The following is a 17433-nucleotide window of genomic DNA, read 5'->3' on the forward strand; positions in this document are numbered from 1 at the left end:
TACAACTGGTCTCTGTTATGCTCAGTGGCTTCCATGTCCTGTGGCTGTCTCGTCTTGGTAGCAAGTGCCCCTTTGTCAGCCTTTGACTTACATGTATAACATGATATAGAGGAACTAGCCTATGCCTTGGGACAATGGAATGACCCAATTTGCAAGGCGTTTTTTCAGGGCCCCTCCATTCTCTACTGCCTAGACCAAGATTCTCAATCTAACTTACCCAGTATGCCTGGTTTTTCACATTCCACAGGGTATCATACTCCTCTCTGGGTGGCTCAATTCTTTTTTTTTATTTTAAGTTTACTTATTTGTTTTGAGAGAGAGCATGCAGGTGTGCATCCACATGAGCATGGGAGAGGCCGAGAAAGAGAGAAAGGAGACAGTGAGAAGGAGGAAGAGAGAATCCCAAACAAGCTCTGCACTGTCAGTGTGGAGCCTGACACGGGCTTGGTCTCATGAATTGTGAGATCACTTTGTGAGATCAAGCCCCAAGCTGAAACCAACAGTCAGATGCTCAACTAACTGAACACCCAGGGACCCCTGGCAGGCTCATTTCCAACTTTGATATTTGAGCTCAAAAGTCACCTCCCTGGAGAGGCCTTCCTTGACCACTTAATCTAAAGTAAGTATTGTCTTCTACCATGGTGATTTGTCACCACATTCTATCTTCTTTATAACCATATTAACAGTTCCCATTATTTTTTTATTTATTAATGTATTTATTGCCTATCTCACCCTAAAGAACATAAGCCCTGTGGAAGCCAGGACCATATCCATCATTTTCCAGTGTTGCTTTAGTGACTAGTAAAATGTGGAATATATAGTAGTTGTTTGTATTGGTCAGATATTGCTGTATAACAAACCACCCCCAAATTTTGTGTATATAACAATGAGCATTTATTGTCATGTTCCAGGTCTACAGGTCAGCTAGGACAGCACCGCTTCAGACATTAGTTTGTGGGTTGACTGTAGCACCTCTTTTTTTTTTTGTATTTATCTTTCTTCTGAAACCAGCAGGGTCACTGAGGTGTGTTTTTTTCATGGCCTCTGCTTGAAACATGCCTAACAACATTCCAGTTGCAAAAGCAAGTCACATGACCAAACATAACATTAATGGAGCAGGAAGATATACTCTTCCCAAGGAGTTTGGGGGAAGAGATGAATAATTACCAAAAAATAATAGAATCTACCATAATGTTTCATAAATATCAATAACTGAATAAAATGAATGCCCTCCTCCAGATCAGTTAACCTCTCTAGCTAAACAAACCAACTTCCAGTCCTCATAATCCTATGTCTCATCAGTATTAGTTTTAGGATTTCAGTCCAATGTGAATCCATGACCTGGCAAAAAAGAACCATATTACCCTGTTCTCCTTGAACAGAAACTAACTTAAGAACTCTCCCTGTTTAACAGAGGTTAAAACCTCCTTCATTTCATCCTGGCTCACTCTGTCCCCCTCGTCAGGCATAGGGAAGCCTTCATTCCTGCCAAAAACTAGGAGGGATGGAACCAATTAGAAGAACCCACCATCTGGTGGTGTAGGCTCATCAGATTTGCAGCCAGGATTCCAACCAGGACTGTTAAAGAGTTTGTGCACAATAGCTTGAGTGTCTGAGTAGAGCAGGAAATGTCTTGGTCACTGGGAGAGAGCACAGGTGCCTGAAAATCACAAGGTATCTTAGGGCTGACAGCCCCAACATTGTGTCAAAAAGTAATTTGAAAATACCACCCCCTAGCCATGTGGGTGGACAAACTTCCAAAAATTGTTCCATGAACACAGGTTTACTCCTGGCTGAAATGGGATTATCAAAGTCTCCTCAGCTTTGACTTACTCATGAATCTGCCTGGATTTCAAACCTTTTGCCTACACTGACTTAAGATCTTGCCTTCCCCACTAGAATCCCTTGTATGCTCTTCTCTCTCTCTCTCTCTCTCTCTCTCTCTCTCTCTCTCTCTCTCTCTTTCTCTCTCTCTCTTTCTCTCTCTTTAATGTTTATGTATTTTGAGAAAGGGAGGAGGGGCCAGAGAAAGGGAAAGAGAGAGAATGTAGAGGTAGAGGTAGAGAAAGTGAAAGAATCCCAATCAGGCTTCCCACTTTCAGCAAAGAGCCCAGAGTACGGCTCCATCCCACAAACTGTGAGGTTATAACTTGAGCCAAAATTGAGAATCAGATGTTTAAGCATTTGATCCACCCCAGCCCCCCAGTCTGCTCTTTTCTTACTGGTGACTCTTCTGTGCCTCAGCATGTCAACAGTTGGTCCAGCTCTAGCCTCTATGAATTTCTTCTGCTGCTGAGATGTGCTATAAGAGAACATCTGTGGTTTCTTTTTCTTTTTCTTTCTTTTCTTTTTTGCCTACTGAGCATCTAATATCCATTGTTTTGGTAACAGCATCCTGATTTCCTTTGGAGAACGACTCCTCCCCAATGTCCATGTAGTCTAGGGTGAAGGCTGACTGAAACTAACAATCCATCTAGTCCTTCTCTCCACCTCAAGCTCTAAGAATGGATCTAGACCAACCAAAAGACAACAATATCCTGGTCATGGTGTCATGTTCAGAAATGAGTATAAGTCCTGATTTTTTTCAGTGACACCAGGCCCAGGATTATTTTCTTATGGGAACTGATGGAAAAAGAGAAGTTTCCTTTCCATTGGACCTTGAGATGGGCAGGTAAAGGCTGGTTGTGCTGGAATCTGAAAAGTGGGATCTGACACACACACACACACACACACACACACACACACACATATATGCCTGAGAATAAAGACAATGTAGTGAAAAGCTAAGACTGAAAATCCAGGAAGTATATCTCAGTCTTCATGACATTATTCAAGTCCCTGAATCTACTGGCACATGAAGTCAAAACTATCCAGTTGGTTAAGTTTCTGTCACTTGCTACCAAGAGAGTCCCGACTGCTCACTGCCCAAATGGGGTTGGCCCTTCTCTCTATAAGCAATAATCTCTTAGGCTAAGGACACTAGCCCACATATTTAGTCCAGTCTTGTGGCCTGAGTCATAAATGAAAAGACATCCTTTTAGATTTAGCATTGTTGCATATTTGGACCCTGGGTAAACTTAGCCTCCTTAAGATTTCAAATTTCCCCATCTACAAAATAGATTCATTCATAGATAATGACCACCCTCATAGGAAAACACTAAAGATTAATTAGTCACATTGTACTCGTGGTGCATTTATGCTAATAGATAAGAAGCCTAGTTAATTGTATTACCCTGCATTTCCTTAGCACTTCTGATTTTTCAAAACTCTTTCATGTAAGTAATGACATTTGCCTCTTCTAATAACCCAGAGAAACTGGCATTATAACCTCATATTATATATCTGGAAACTCTACTAGGCACAAAGATTTCTCAAGGTCATACAGCAAGTCAATTCCAACATTGAACAAATTATTTCAATTCCTGTGTACACTAACTATTCTATTAAATCTCATTGGTAGTTGTCCTACTGGTCTATAATGCTCTTAAAATCAGAATAATATATACTAATGATTAAACTTTTATTGGGATGATCATCATAGCATTGTTTGTAGTAAAATATTTGGAAATAAACTAGATATTCAATAAAATGAGACAAATTATATAAATGTACATATGTAAATTGTACAAATGTATAATAGGCTTTTAGGAAGATATTAAAAATAAATGTGGAATATTCATGGAGTGTCTGGGTGGCCTCCTCAGTTAAATGTCCAACTCTTGGTTTTGGCTCAGGTTTTGTGGGTTCAAATCCCACATCGAGCTCTGTGCTAATGGCCCAGAGTCTGCTTGGGATTTGCTCTCTCCCTCTCTCTCTTTCTACCCCTTCCCTGTTCACACTGTCTCTGTCTCTCTCAAAAATAAATAAACTTTAAAGAATGTGTAATATTCAAAGTAACATATGTAACACTGGGCAAAAAAAAATTCATTTTATAAGACAGTAATATAAATATATTCTTTTTTTAGTGTTTATTTAGTTTTGAGAGAGAGACAGAGCACAAGCAGGGGAGAGGCAGAGAAAGAGGGAGACACAGAATCCGAAGCAGGCTCCAGGCTCTGAGCTGTCAGCACAGAGCCTGATGCAGGGCTTAAACCCACAAACCATGAGATCATGACCTGAGCCAAGGTTGGATACTTAACTGACTGATCCATCCAGGCGGCCTTATACATCCATTCTTAACTTTTAAATTGATATGTTCAGAAAAAAGATGAGAAGTTTATTTTTAGTAATCTAATTACATGAAGTTTATTTTGTTTAGTGGCTTCCAATGGTATGCATATTACTTTTGTCCACAAAATAAATGCTATTCTTAAAATATTCATTTCCATCCTAGAGATTCTACATAATGAACACACAGAAACAGGCTTAACAATTGGGTGTCGATTTTATTAGCCTACAACTGCCTCATTAACCCCAGTTTTGCCTGCATCCTCTGCGATCTGGTCCTCCCATGGCCTTAGGCTTCTGTGTGCTCTTTGGACAGCAAGCTGTGACACACCAAAGTTGCAAGAGCAGTCGGCATGGAAAGAGATTTCCAGCGGCTTCAGCATAATGCACACCTTGACTGCAGCTGGCACAGAGCAGCACAGGCCACAAGAACGTGCAGGGGGCCGTGTGACAAAAGCCATAAGCCCTGATAGCAGGGGAGCAGAGCTGCTGCTATAGGAGGGAAACTACAGGGTGCACAAGAGCAGCGGCACAGCAGTCAGTGGAATGAAGAGAGCCCGCTCAGACTGCAGATGTCTAGAGATGGAACCAGAAGCACGTTACCTAGCTAATGCCCTCTCTCACCCCCTCTGAGAGCTCAGTTTCCTCATTTGGGGAAAGGGTAGAATAAAAGCACCCACTTCATGGTATTGTATTGAGTGGGAAGTTGATTTGAAATCAATTATCATTTGCTCCTTCTCCTAATAACCACATATAATTGGTATAGTTATTTCCTTCATTTGAAAGAAACTGAAGTTAAAAAAAAAAAATAGACTTGACGTGTCCAAGCTATACAAGGCATCAATAGCACAGCCAGGCCTTGAACCAGAAATCCTTGATCTATAAAGTAGAGCCTTGTACCTTATTTAGGACTCTTACTGACAATAGTCCAGAAGGAGCCAGACTGAGCTTCCGATTTGACTTACAACCGTTTTTCACCCTCATCACTTTCTAACAGCACAGTTATAATAGCCTTCCACAGGAATTTACAACACAGCCTATTGGAACTTTCAAAACTCATAATATCAAAGCACTACCCCCATAAATGGTAATAATTCAGGTTTATTCTCATCCCTGCTTCTGATGTTATATATTATATAGCTATGCATTCATTCATTCATTCCCTCAATCATTCACTAATTCTACTAGCATCACTGAACACTATTCTGTGGTAGACACTGCAGTGAGAAGCTAAATAAAAAGTGGCCACAGCTCCCAAGTTGCTTAGACCAGTTGGTCAGATAAGATCAGGATCCAAGTGACTAAAACCCAGGGCTAAGTACAACAGTTGCTATAGGGAAGGTACAAAGGGCCAAGAGGCAGAGGAGGATATGACCATGGGAAAGCAAGGAAGGCTTCCTGGAGAGGTGATGTAAAGGCTAGGACTGCCCAGAAGGACAGAATTCAAAGGGAAACATGGAAGGAACAGTTTCTAGGTACAAGCGGAAGAAGCGGCATGGAAGTGTCCAGTTTCACTGCAGCAAAGTTCAGCGTAGCATAGCCTTTACTGCTGATGAAATTAAGCAGGGACTCCAGATGAGTCCTTGTCTCCATGCATAGTCCTACCAGCCCTGTGCTGGCCCAGGCTTTAGTCCCCAAGAGAACACCTACAGGCACATCACAGAGTCCATGTGACAACTTAGCTCTATACATAGTCATCAACTTCCCCTGACCCCAGCATCTGTCCCGTCCCTCTGCCAACTGCCAGAGTTCGTCCCAAATGGCAACAAGAGTAAAGGCACAAAGGTCATTGCTACATAAGCAGAAAGTCTTCAGGGAACACAAAAGTGGCAAAGTGCTCTCAAGCATCTGATTCCTGGTGAGAAAGCAGAAATCTGAACATGATTAAAACCCTTTAGTGGGTTTCCCACGGCTCTTGGGCTAAAGATCAAAATCTGTAACAGGGCCCACAAGGCCTAGCCCTTGCCATCCTTTCCAGCCTCACGCTCCCCTCATCCCTCACGTCCCCCCTAACAGGCCTCTGTCCAGGAGGCTTCTAGACTATGCCTCCTGTTCTCAGCGCCACATCACTAAACAGCCTTGAGTTCTCCCCCTCAAAACCTATTCATCCATTTGCCCAGAGCTGATTCCTTTGTAATAGGCTTTCATTGAATCACGGTCCTTTCTTTCACATCTTTATCACAATCTATAATGATATACTCATCTGTACAATTGTTTGACTAATATCTGCCTCTCTCACTAGCTGGTAAGCTCCATGAGCACAGGGCTGCCTTCTGTTTTTGTTCACATAGGTAAGCCCTCCATAAACACTTGTTAAATATTGAAAGAATGTACCTGAGGCCCATGGGAGGCTTAGTACTCCTGTACCAGCATACAAAATGTAGCCTGCATGTGTAACTTGGTAGGGGGAAAGTTTGGAGTTTTCCTGCGATTCTCAACCAATCTAGTGGCTGATATAAGAGATTCTTCTCTAAACAGTTTATCCAAGAGTTTTCCATACATGCTCACCATAGAAATATAGCCCTAGAAGGACTCTTAGAAATCATATGAGCTTTATTTTATTTATTTATTTTTAAATGCTTATTTATTTTGAGAGAAAAAACATGAGCAGAGGAGGAGCAGAGAGAGTGGAAGAGAATCCCAGGCAGGCTCCACACTCAGCTCAAAGCCTGGCACGGGGCTCGATCCCACAAACCACAAGATGACCTGAGCTGAATCAAGAGTTGGATGCTTAACCAACTGACCCAACCAGGCACCCCTGAGCTTTATTTTCTAAATGAGGATGGGAGGCGTGCCTCATTCAAAGTCACATACATGGATGTTTCCAGAAGTTAGATAGTCCAGAATTTGAACCCATGTCTTCAAATCTCCATTCATATACTTTTCACTGCCTCAAACCTGGTGTGTGTGTGTGTGTGTGTGTGTGTGTGTGTGTGTGTGTGTGTCAGGTTTTTTGCGTATGCCTATTTCCTCTATAAGAACCTGAGCCCCTTAAGGGGAGAATCAATGCTTAATGCATTTTATTTTCCTCAATTCCTACTGTATTGTAATACCTTATATTGGCAAGTGGATTTTATCTCTTGCATCAACTTCAACTCTGACCAATTTGTAGTAGCTGCCTGTAATGCTATGGTGAGAAAGAATTAAAAAAAAAGAAAAGATATAATTTAAGACCATGTCTACCTTCAGTGCAAAAGAATTCTGTAATCAATGAATGCTGTCTGCTCGCATCTGTAAAGGGGTAGTAATGGTACATGTGCTCCATGGAGGGCAATAATAGTAAGTTTTGGATGAATGAACAAATTAATGAATCTTAACCATTTATCTTGACCATCTGAAGGAGAACAGTAATCTGGCTGATTTCAACAAAGGCTTCAACTTAGTTAGAGTAAGCAATGTTCACAAACCTCAGCACCAAAACCTTTATGATTAGCAATATTAGAAAAAAATCAAGAGTGAAAATACAGACACATGTTAATGCCTGCATGTCTTAAAATGAGGGCATAAGGGAAGATGGAGAAGCCACAGTCAGATTTGTAACATCAATCAGATAAATGCAGACATCTGCCATTTAACTGACAGCACAGGGGGGTGCAAGAGAAACTCTGAACTCTCCACCTCCTCGAAACAAGCACATGCCCCACCCTTCAGTGCCTGCTCAGTCTCCCCAGAGGAGTCTTCCTTATTTCCACAGCCATGTTCTGTCTCAGAAGTCTCAGCTCTTAAGCCCAAATCATAAACTTCACCGAGAGGGAAAGCTCATTGGGTTTTGGAGTCCCCAAAGCTGACTTCAAATACTAGGTCAGCCCTTCTCCAATGCAGAATATGGGGAAGACACTTACTCTTGCTCATCAGTCTCAATAGCATCATCTACAAAATAGGGATAATAACCTTCTAGGATTGTTAGAGAACTCAAAGGAAACATATGTGAAGTATCTGTCACAGGGTAGATCTTTGAAATAAACTTTGTCTATTTCAGCACCAGCCCTCCATTAATTCCATTACTGCATAGAGATTTTTTGAGGGCAGAGGTCACACATATTTTGCATCCACTACTACTAGTTACAGAGTGAAGAATAGATATTATTTGAATGAAACAATGAAATGACAGGTGCTGAAAGACATAAATTAGGTGTGAGCACATTGGCTTGCTTACAGGCCTTGGCAAGCAGCGTAATTTTGTTACACTGGCCACATGTACAATAGAGAGTTGGTAAACTTGAGAGTTTATGCCTTATATTAAACCGAAGAGCATTTCTCAGCTCTAGACAATAGAAGCTGAGAAGGAATATAGGTCTGGGGGTGCCCAATGCTCTAAGTTTTTTACAGAAGACAGAAATCTGGATTTTTATACCACATTTTAAAGAGCACTGTGAAGGTCAATCAAAAAATTAATGGATTATTAATCTACAGCTCTAAAAATGATGAGGGACCCTTAGGCAAGAGTTAAGATGTCATCTGTCTGCTATCCATGCCTAAAGTCTGGTTAGATCCTATGGGCTTCCTGAAAGGATTTATAACAGAGGAAAACCTACCATAATTAGGCAGCTAGTCCCTACCTGATTGCCATTTAGGCTCTCAGCATCTTTCTGCTACATGATTCCCTGACTCCTGAAGACATTTGTTCATTTGTGTTAGGGGTACAGATCTTTGCCAGGTGTTCTCAGCAACCTCAAACAATAGATATTTGTGATCTTTCTGGACAGTGATTCACATTCTGGTTGTAGAGCTGATCTAGAAACACATATCTAGGTAAGAATGCAGGATAAACCAACTGGGGCTTAAAAACACAATGCTTCCAGGAGCCAAGCAGGTAAATAAAATGAGACAAATGGGCTGGTTGGGAAAGAAACCATCTAGATGGAATACTCCCATCTCCATCCCAACAAACTGGAGTTACATAGAAGTGAGATCTAATATTGCCACATCTTTTAAAATTTCAAAGAGACTAAGAGACCCAAATTTTGATCTGTAATTCCACAATTCTTTAATATTGTGCTGAACGTAGCTTATGGATGCCATGTGGTGACCCCTTCTGTAGTATTTGATAAATAGCAGATGAGAGGTCCGCCTGGAATGTCACAAGATGACAGAGCAAGAGAGTAACAAAGTGAACTATCCTCTTTACCTTTGCACATGTCATAAGCTCTTCCCAGAACGCACTAGCTTCATCCCTTTCTTGCCCTCTCACCTTGTCTTCCTGGAAAGCTTCTATTTATCACTGAGACTCCATTTAAACACCATCTGAGACTCCATTTAACCAGCCACCCCCACTCTTTAAGGCATCTCTGTCACTTCCCACAATTGCTGCTCCAACACGACATTATATTTTAATTTTCTTTTTACAGGATAGTCTGCCTCACTAGGGATAAAGTCCTACAGGGCAAAGAACATGTTTTATTTTTGTCTGTAATTCTAGTGCTTAACACCATGTCTGGGTTTGATTAAGGACTCAAAAATGCTTACTAAGGGAATGGAGGGCTTTTTAGATTAAAGAATTGCTCAAAGTGTGATTCCCATACTAACTACTATGGAATTCCCCACCACCACCACCCCGCCTTCCCCTGGGCCAGCTCTGGAATATTCTTATTCAAGAAGTCTAGAATCCACAACCCCCAAGCCTTATTTTAAATAAGCTCTCTGGGTAAATTTTATATGCACTGAAGTTTGAGGTCCTCCTGGCTAAATCGTAACTGTAACTATATGGAAACAGGCTGTGTCATCTTTGTTGGCCATTATATTCCCATCACCTGGTACAGCACTGGGCACCAAGTAGGGATTGAGCATATGTATATAGAATGGATGAATGGATGAATGAATGAAAACATAAGAATTAAGTTGTAACTGTTCCTCACACATTCAATGGAAATCCCAATCAGTATCTCATCTGTCCATTTATTTATACTTACCACAAAGGCACCAAGATAAGCTGAAGAGCTGCTCAGTAATGACTATCTCTATGGGCAGTCCCTTCAACCCACACCCCTCTAGGCTTGGAAGAATGTAAGGCCTTTGCTGATTCAAAGACTTTATCCCTTAATGACTGCAGACAAGCAAAGCAAGAAAGCTTGATTGCAAAGAAGACACAAAAATCTCATCTTAGTTATCAGTATTAGTAATACTCTTCTTCCATCTTCCTGAATCCGCTACCCTACAACCACCACTGTTCTTTTTGATCCTCTCTTGCCAACACATCCAGCAGGAACAGTTCCCGTTATATTTCCTCTCCCTTCATTTCTCCACCCTCTGGTGGAGGGATAATGAATAGCAAAATGGGCAAGAAAAAAGACCAAATGACAGCAAAAATTATGTAAAGCAAATATTTAGTTATTTTCTGTAGTAAGACTGAGACAGTTAATTTAAGGAAGCTACTAGTCCATATTTCAAAACAGCACATGAAATTAAATCTGAATACGATGGTTTTCTTGGTTTTCCATAAGTGATTAGTTAACACAGCCCACCTAACACCAATCTACTCCCTTTGACATTTTTAACTCAACTCAAATAGGGGCAGATGTACAGTTTTCCCAGACCAATGGACCATAGGGAACATAATCCCAAAGGTGTCCTGGTTTCATATAAAAACTAATAGAGAATCCTCCAGGCAGGCTGGGAATTACAATGCCACCATTGCCACCCAAATTGCCCAGTACCGGCTCTGATCTTGGAGCTAAAGAGAAAAAAATAAAGATCTAAGCACAAGGTAACATTATTGCTTCTCAGACAATTTCCACAGCAGCATTCCCTACTGGACTATAAGCTACTTGCAAGCAAGGGCCTTTTATCATCTCTGTTTTCCCAGGGTTCATCTCAATTTGTAGCATTGAAAAAACATTTAAAGAAAGACCAAATTAATAGAAACTAGTACACTCATATATGGTGAGAATCAAGTTCAAGAACTAAGATCAATTTACTCCAGATTTACTAACTAACTACAATGGGTAACACTGTCTGTATTGTATTTCAATCTCCCCAGTAAATGGCCAACAACACTGTTACAGATCAAGTCTTAGGTAGTTAAGATAACTACACACAGAAGCACAACCTTTTGCCTCAGAACATTTCCTTTTTTTTTTTTTTTTTGGTCTTTTATTATCTGGGTCTGTCAGTCAACATCTCTCAACACCAGGACAGCAGTTAACATCTCATTCCACCAAGCTCTGTTGTAGACAATTCTCAGCAGTATGAGTGAATACACATGCCAGCCATCTATTTTTCCCGATTCCTTAAGCAAATAATCCTTCTTGAGTAATGGACCCCTTTGAGAGTATGACAAAAGCTTTGGAGTATGACAAAAGCTATGGAGCCTCTCCTCAGTAAATAAATTAGCATGTTCATATAAATGCAAAATATTATGCATAATTCTAGGTTGGTTTTAGATACATTGATGCCCACATTGAAATCCTCGCTTCAGAGACTTACTCTGAGCCATATTAAAAGGAATGTGGGGTTATCTGAAAACCAGATTAATCAAGCTTTCCAGGGAGATGGTTTTCACAGAACTACAATTCAACAGTTAAACTCCATCTCTTTTTTAAGGGTAGTAAGTAACACATTAGACAATATTTTCAATCTCAGCACTATCAAAATGCAGAATAGCTATTTTATTTGCTTAATAGGTCACTCTGGTGAAAACCATAGCTGTATTTTGAAACACTATAAGTTTTCCTCTTTAGATGCTTTATCAAGCCACTACCTTAAAAGTCTCTGAAAAGTCCCTTTTGCTTCTTGGGTCATCTAAGCATCACTGATAAGGCTACCATAGGGATCAGTGTGTCTATCACAGTGCCAGGAACATGGACCTTGGGGTCACAGGACCACCATTTACTTCTTGGATCACCCTGGGCAAGTTATATAACTTGGTGCAGCCTCAGTTTCCTAAAAAGAAGATAACATAGTGCCCCACACCAAGACACCTGTGAGGATTAAATGAGCCAACACCTGAAAATTAGTACATTGCAAGGGCCATTGTGATGCTCAATAAGTGATAATAAATGCCGGTATAACTGTCTGTAAAATACTTATAGTTCTTGACCCATAGTAAATCCTCTATAGATGGAATCTGGAATAATTCTTGGAATCTGAGTCAACATTATCTTATGAGTGGTCTTAAGGATAGGAAGAATTCCAAATTCTCAATATGAGCTTTCAATGAATAATGCACATTGAGTTCAAATCATTGAGAGCCCTTAATGAGACAATGTGGGGAAAAGATGAAGGAAACAGGATCTATTTATTTGACTCTCCATTGCTCTGTAGAAGTCACCAAATCCATAGTGGCACACAAAACGTACGGTGCCAATTTAATCCAGTTTTGGGTCTCCAGTTTTTCTTGCCCATTCAGCTCACACCTCCATGCCATAAATTCGTACTTGAGCTTAATCCCTGGAGGGAAAATGTCTTCTGCTGATTAATTTTTATGCTTCTATCTGTCTTCAAATGGCAATCATGCAACCACACATCTACTTTTCAGTCCTAGTTGTCAGAAAAACTCAAAATGGTCTTTGTTGCCCACATTTTTTTTATGCATTCAACTCATATGTCAGAGACTTCTCTCTTCCTTCTCCTTCTTGAGGTCACCTCTGTTCTGTTTTATGCTCAAAGGCCATCGGACAAACTATGCCTTAAGCAGGCAATCACTTCAAAGCATTTTGGAAATAGTCAAGGCACCAATTTTAAAATAGCTATTGGTCATTTCTCAAAATGAGAAAAGATACACAACTTGTCACATATCCTTTCTAATCAAGCTACAGGTAACATTTTCACTTTTTAACTTGCACACAGGAAAGGCTAAAGCATTTTAAAGCAAATTTTCCAAGTGTGAATCTAATTCTACACCTCTCAGAAGTTTTTTACGTGTGAAGCTCTCTCAACTGAACACAAAAACCTCTGGAAGGTAGAAAGGATGCAGTCAACCCAAGCACCCATCGTATTGGCATTTAAAGTTAGCTGACAGTGAAAAAGCAGACCCATTTTCTAAAGCATTCCAGGATCTAAAATACCAACTGAAGGAATCACTCAAAAGGCCCCGTTTTCTTGGAGGGCTTTCTCTTAGGAAGACGAATGACAACTCAAGTGGTTTTTGTGACACCATCACCTACTCACAGGCCCTCCTTTCATTGGCTGATCGCAGAAAGAAATGTCAGAAATAGAAGCAATTACTTACATCTATAGGTCATCTCAAAGCTGTCGCTGATGTTCACAATATCAATCTGGGGGAGCAGTTTTGGGGGCTCTGTGAGTTGTGACAAAGCAAATCTAAAAGCGGCATGTTCCTGTGACTGCTGGTTTGGAAATAATCCCCCTAAGGAAAGAAAATGCAACATAGCATCTGAGATAGAGACAGGTTTAATCTTCCAAGAGCCCACCCCAGATGAGCCCTTCTCTTCTCCCCATGCCAGACCCACTAGTTGTAGCCTTTAGTTGTGGGGGATGCGAGTTCAAATGGACTCATCAGGACATTGAGGCTTAAACTTCCACAGATGAGCTCCTAAGTGACAAAGGCCTCTAACATCTATCATTCTGCACAGACATCTGATTGTTAGCTCCTCAACCCAGATCAGGTCAGAGAAAAGGGGAGAACTGCATTTCTCGTCCTCCTCCCTCGTGTGACCATGTAGGTGGCCAAAGCTTTTCTGTGCATGTAAACTCTCACTGTGTCTCATATTCCCTGTATTGGACCTCTCATTACACAGCCTTAAAGGCAACAAATGTTGTGAGGTGAAATCTAATTCTGAGACCCTGTGGGCTTCTCCATCACTCTAACCCTTTGTTTTGACACTTTTGGTCTTTGACCTAGCCAGACCTGCATGCAGTTTAAGTATTCTGTCGCCTCTAAGGTTTATTATTCATGTCCTCTTAAAAAATCCTGGACTTCTACAGAGTATTTTGCTTCTTCTTTGACACTCATGATCCTAGCTACCTAGGAATGACTTGTTACATAAGAGAATCCCATTGTATATACTTGCATGGTAGAACCTTGGACTTCAAAGATGTGGGGGCTTAAGAATGTCAAGAGGGTACAAAGAATATTCTATTCTAGTAAAAAGCACAACAAATGTGCCTATTGAGGCTCCTGTTCCAAGAACCAAGAGCACATGCCCTTACCTTTGTATTTACTGCGAATGTGTAAATGAATTAAGCTCCGTTTCTATGAATTAGAACCAGCTATTTCCAGAGGCTGAACTATAATGAATATTTACATAGAAGTTTATTTCAGCTTCCACAGGAATCACAACCCTAACGTAATGTACTTTTAACTTCTTGTACAGTGGTTACGTGTTTGTTTTTGAGAACCAATAAATGGGTTGTAAGTCTTTCATTAAAGATCGTACAAGTAGAATCAAGTACTACCTGATGGTGGTGATGTTTTCAGCACTTGTCTTGCAATGTAACATTTTAACCTTTTATTTGAAAGCAAATAATGGTCTTATCATAAAATTAAGTTGGGGCTACCTATGAAAAATCTACAGAAATACAAGGGCAAACATATCAAAACCCAAACATACACAAATCACCTCTGGGCATTTATACCCATAGCGATATACACAAATACATTTGGAGAAAGCAAGTCCACAAATCTCAGTGCAAGAATTTGTAATCAGCGAAGTATGGGCAATATGTAAGTACCAACCTAAACAATGCTACACATAAAAGCAAGTGATTTACACATGTTCATATGCCTCCATTTTAAAGAGTAAAAACAAAAAAGTCCTTCTTGATTTTGATGCTCCACCCTCCCTCCCCCCAGGTGACCACACCCCAAAGGCATCCCAGTCCCCTGCCTCCTCCTCAGTGATGAATGAAAAACCAGGTTGGGGGTGGGGAGGTAGGCGGCTACAGACTGGGCTGCAAGGGAAGTCTCAGGAGACAGGAAGTTTTGTTTTGCGTGTAAGGTGTAAGGCACTAACACATACACACAGACACACTTCAGGATGTAGCTTAACAGGTGTCAAGAAACAAAGCAAGTTACTCCCTGGCTCTTCCAACCACCCCTGGAACCAGCATGCTGGCGAGGCCAGAAGAGACTGCTACTGCGGCACATGTGTGCCCAGCAAAACAGGACCTGCACCACACACACCCCTCCCCCCAAACACACACAAAGAACCCAAACTACCAGTCACAGGAACTTTCCCTCGTGAAGCTACGTCCCTATCAGGGGAAAGAAAACAGAACCCAAGCCAACCAAGATGCCTCCCAGCAAAGCAGCTTGCTTCATTCCGGGACACATCCAGCACTGAAAGGCTCGTCACAGTGAAGCCCCGAGCCCTGGTGGACACGCATTGTTATTGGTGTTATTGCTCCTATTTGTTTTGCTTTCACCCATTATTATTGCGGGGGAGCAATATCTATCAGCTGCTCCACCAATACAGGGAGGGTGAGGGATCCTTTAGAAGCACGACAACTAGAAGCACGACAAGGAAGGAGAAATGGGGAACAAAAAGACATGCAGCATGTTGAAACCTGCCTCTAAGTTGAGCGGATAGAGCCTAGTGACAGGGAGAGCTAAGAGGAAGGAAGGGAACTATGTGTACGTGTGTGTTTGTGTGCGTGTGTAAAAGGTAGACAATGTCTGTGGATGGAAAATCTAAGAGGAGGGGGCAATGGAAGGAATAAAGGCAGGCTAGGAAGTTCCAGGAGCAGAGGAGTGGGGACCACCAGCTCAGCATGGCAGACAGCAGACAGAAGGCAGCTGGGGGAGTCCAGAGCAGGAACGAGAGCCCCCTTGACTTCGAGTGGGGGTCTTCTGGCATTATTTCAGCAGCTGCAATAAACCCAGCACCCTTCATTCCTTCTTTCAGAGGGTCTCCTTCCCCTCCCCCAGCCAAGAAAGCATCCCCTCGGTCAATTAAACACATATATGCATATTTAATAGCTAATCACACAGAAATACACCATACATATTTATATAAATGAATGAAATCAGGCACCATCTATCAAGCAATGGAGTGAACTCCTTTAAACACCCACTACCCCTTTGCTCATTACAGCCTGAATTTTCTTTCCTTCAAAGCAGTGGTTCCTCCATTTCACATGCTCATGCATAGAGTGTGAGTGGTGTGTGTGTGTGTGTGTGTGTGTGTGTGTGTGTGTGCACTTCCCGCTGCCCCTCATCTGATCAAGAGAAGCCCCCTCCCCTGTTGGCGGTCCAAGTCTACCCTCCATTATCACCCAGCTTTCTAGCCAAGCACATTCTGTAGCGAGGGTGGGGGGGGCACAGGGACAGACAACACCCCCTCCCCAAAAAAACCTTGCCAGACCCAGAAAGTCCCTCCCCAGGCTGCCCCTCTCACTCACCGATCTGGATATTGTTGGGGAAATTGGCACCTACTACCGCGCCTAGGAAACCGGTGCAGAAGAAGGCAAAAATGTGCTGCATATTCCTTTTTGCATTGGCGAAAAAGAAGCCCAGGTCCAGTCATAGATTTGGTATTTCCCCCCCTTCCCTTGATTCCTCTCTCTGTTCTGCCTGTTCTTTTCCTCCTGCAATTCCTGCCTTCCTTGCTTGCTTCCTTCTTTCCTTCTGGGAGGTTTGTCTGTTTCCCTTTGGAATCGGAGCACTTAAACGGCAGCGTTAACACCAACTGACAGCCAGATTAACTGAGCACAGAAGAGAAGCCCGTCCTCATGCTGGCGGAGCGCTCGCTCCCCCTCTCCTCTCCTCTCCTCTCCTCTCTCCTCTCACAGCCTGCCTCTCTCTCCCTCCCTTGCTCTCGCTCTCCCCCTCACACTCACACAGGCAGCAGGCTCAGTGCTAATACCCACTGAGTTTCACAGCTGACCTCCTCTTCCTCCCACCCCCTGTCTCCCAGTCCTCACCTTCTCCTCCTTTCTGTGTGTGCAGATAGGTGGGTGGAGGGGTGTGATACAGGGTGCGTGGTCCTGAAAGGGACACCCCACTCCCCCTTGTCCCCTTCACCCTCCCCCTCCTCCCCTAGCTTTCTCTGCCCCCTCCCCAGCTCCCAGCCAAGCAGATGCTCCTGGAAATGTGGGTTCAGCTGTAAGTCAGTAGGTGGCAGGGGTCCCCACAATGGTCTTCCATCCACCCGCTGCTTGATCTAGGTCACTTTCTCTAGGAGCACAAGGGCTGTGCTGGATATATCTCCTGCACTCCACTGGCCCAATTATTCCTACAACTAATTCCTGAGGGGAAGACCCTAGAAATCCCTCCTAGGAGCTTTAAAGGAAAATAAAGCCTTTTCCTACCTAATGGGAGGAATGACAGAAAGGCTAACCAGAGGGTCTGAAATGATTGACAGGTACCTT

The 17433-nt window shown here is 42.2% G+C and overlaps 1 protein-coding gene and 1 long non-coding RNA gene across 5 annotated transcripts in view; one reads left to right on the forward strand and one right to left on the reverse strand.

Annotated features, from left to right (window-relative positions):
• GRIA1 (glutamate ionotropic receptor AMPA type subunit 1) overlaps nt 1–16874 on the reverse strand; it is a 296626-nt gene extending 279752 nt beyond the window's left edge. For 2 of the 4 annotated variants that reach the window (XM_029942986.1, XM_029942984.1), the window contains exons 1-2: nt 16465–16874; nt 13334–13471 (exon numbers count right to left, since the gene is read on the reverse strand). In XM_029942986.1, coding sequence (XP_029798846.1) covers nt 13334–13471; nt 16465–16546 — 220 coding nt within the window. In that variant the 5' untranslated portion in view covers nt 16547–16874. The remainder of the gene's footprint in view (nt 1–13333; nt 13472–16464) is intronic. The other 2 variants (XM_029942985.1, XM_029942983.1) reach the window with 1 other exon arrangement.
• Nucleotides 514–4861, forward strand: LOC115294925. The gene is made up of 2 exons (XR_003910219.1): nt 514–619; nt 4334–4861. It is a non-coding gene; the product is annotated as an uncharacterized LOC115294925 (long non-coding RNA).
• Nucleotides 16875–17433: the final 559 nt, after the last annotated feature.

Source organism: Suricata suricatta, chromosome 6 (genome assembly GCF_006229205.1).
Source record: "Suricata suricatta isolate VVHF042 chromosome 6, meerkat_22Aug2017_6uvM2_HiC, whole genome shotgun sequence".
NCBI classification, from domain to species: Eukaryota; Metazoa; Chordata; class Mammalia; order Carnivora; family Herpestidae; genus Suricata; species Suricata suricatta.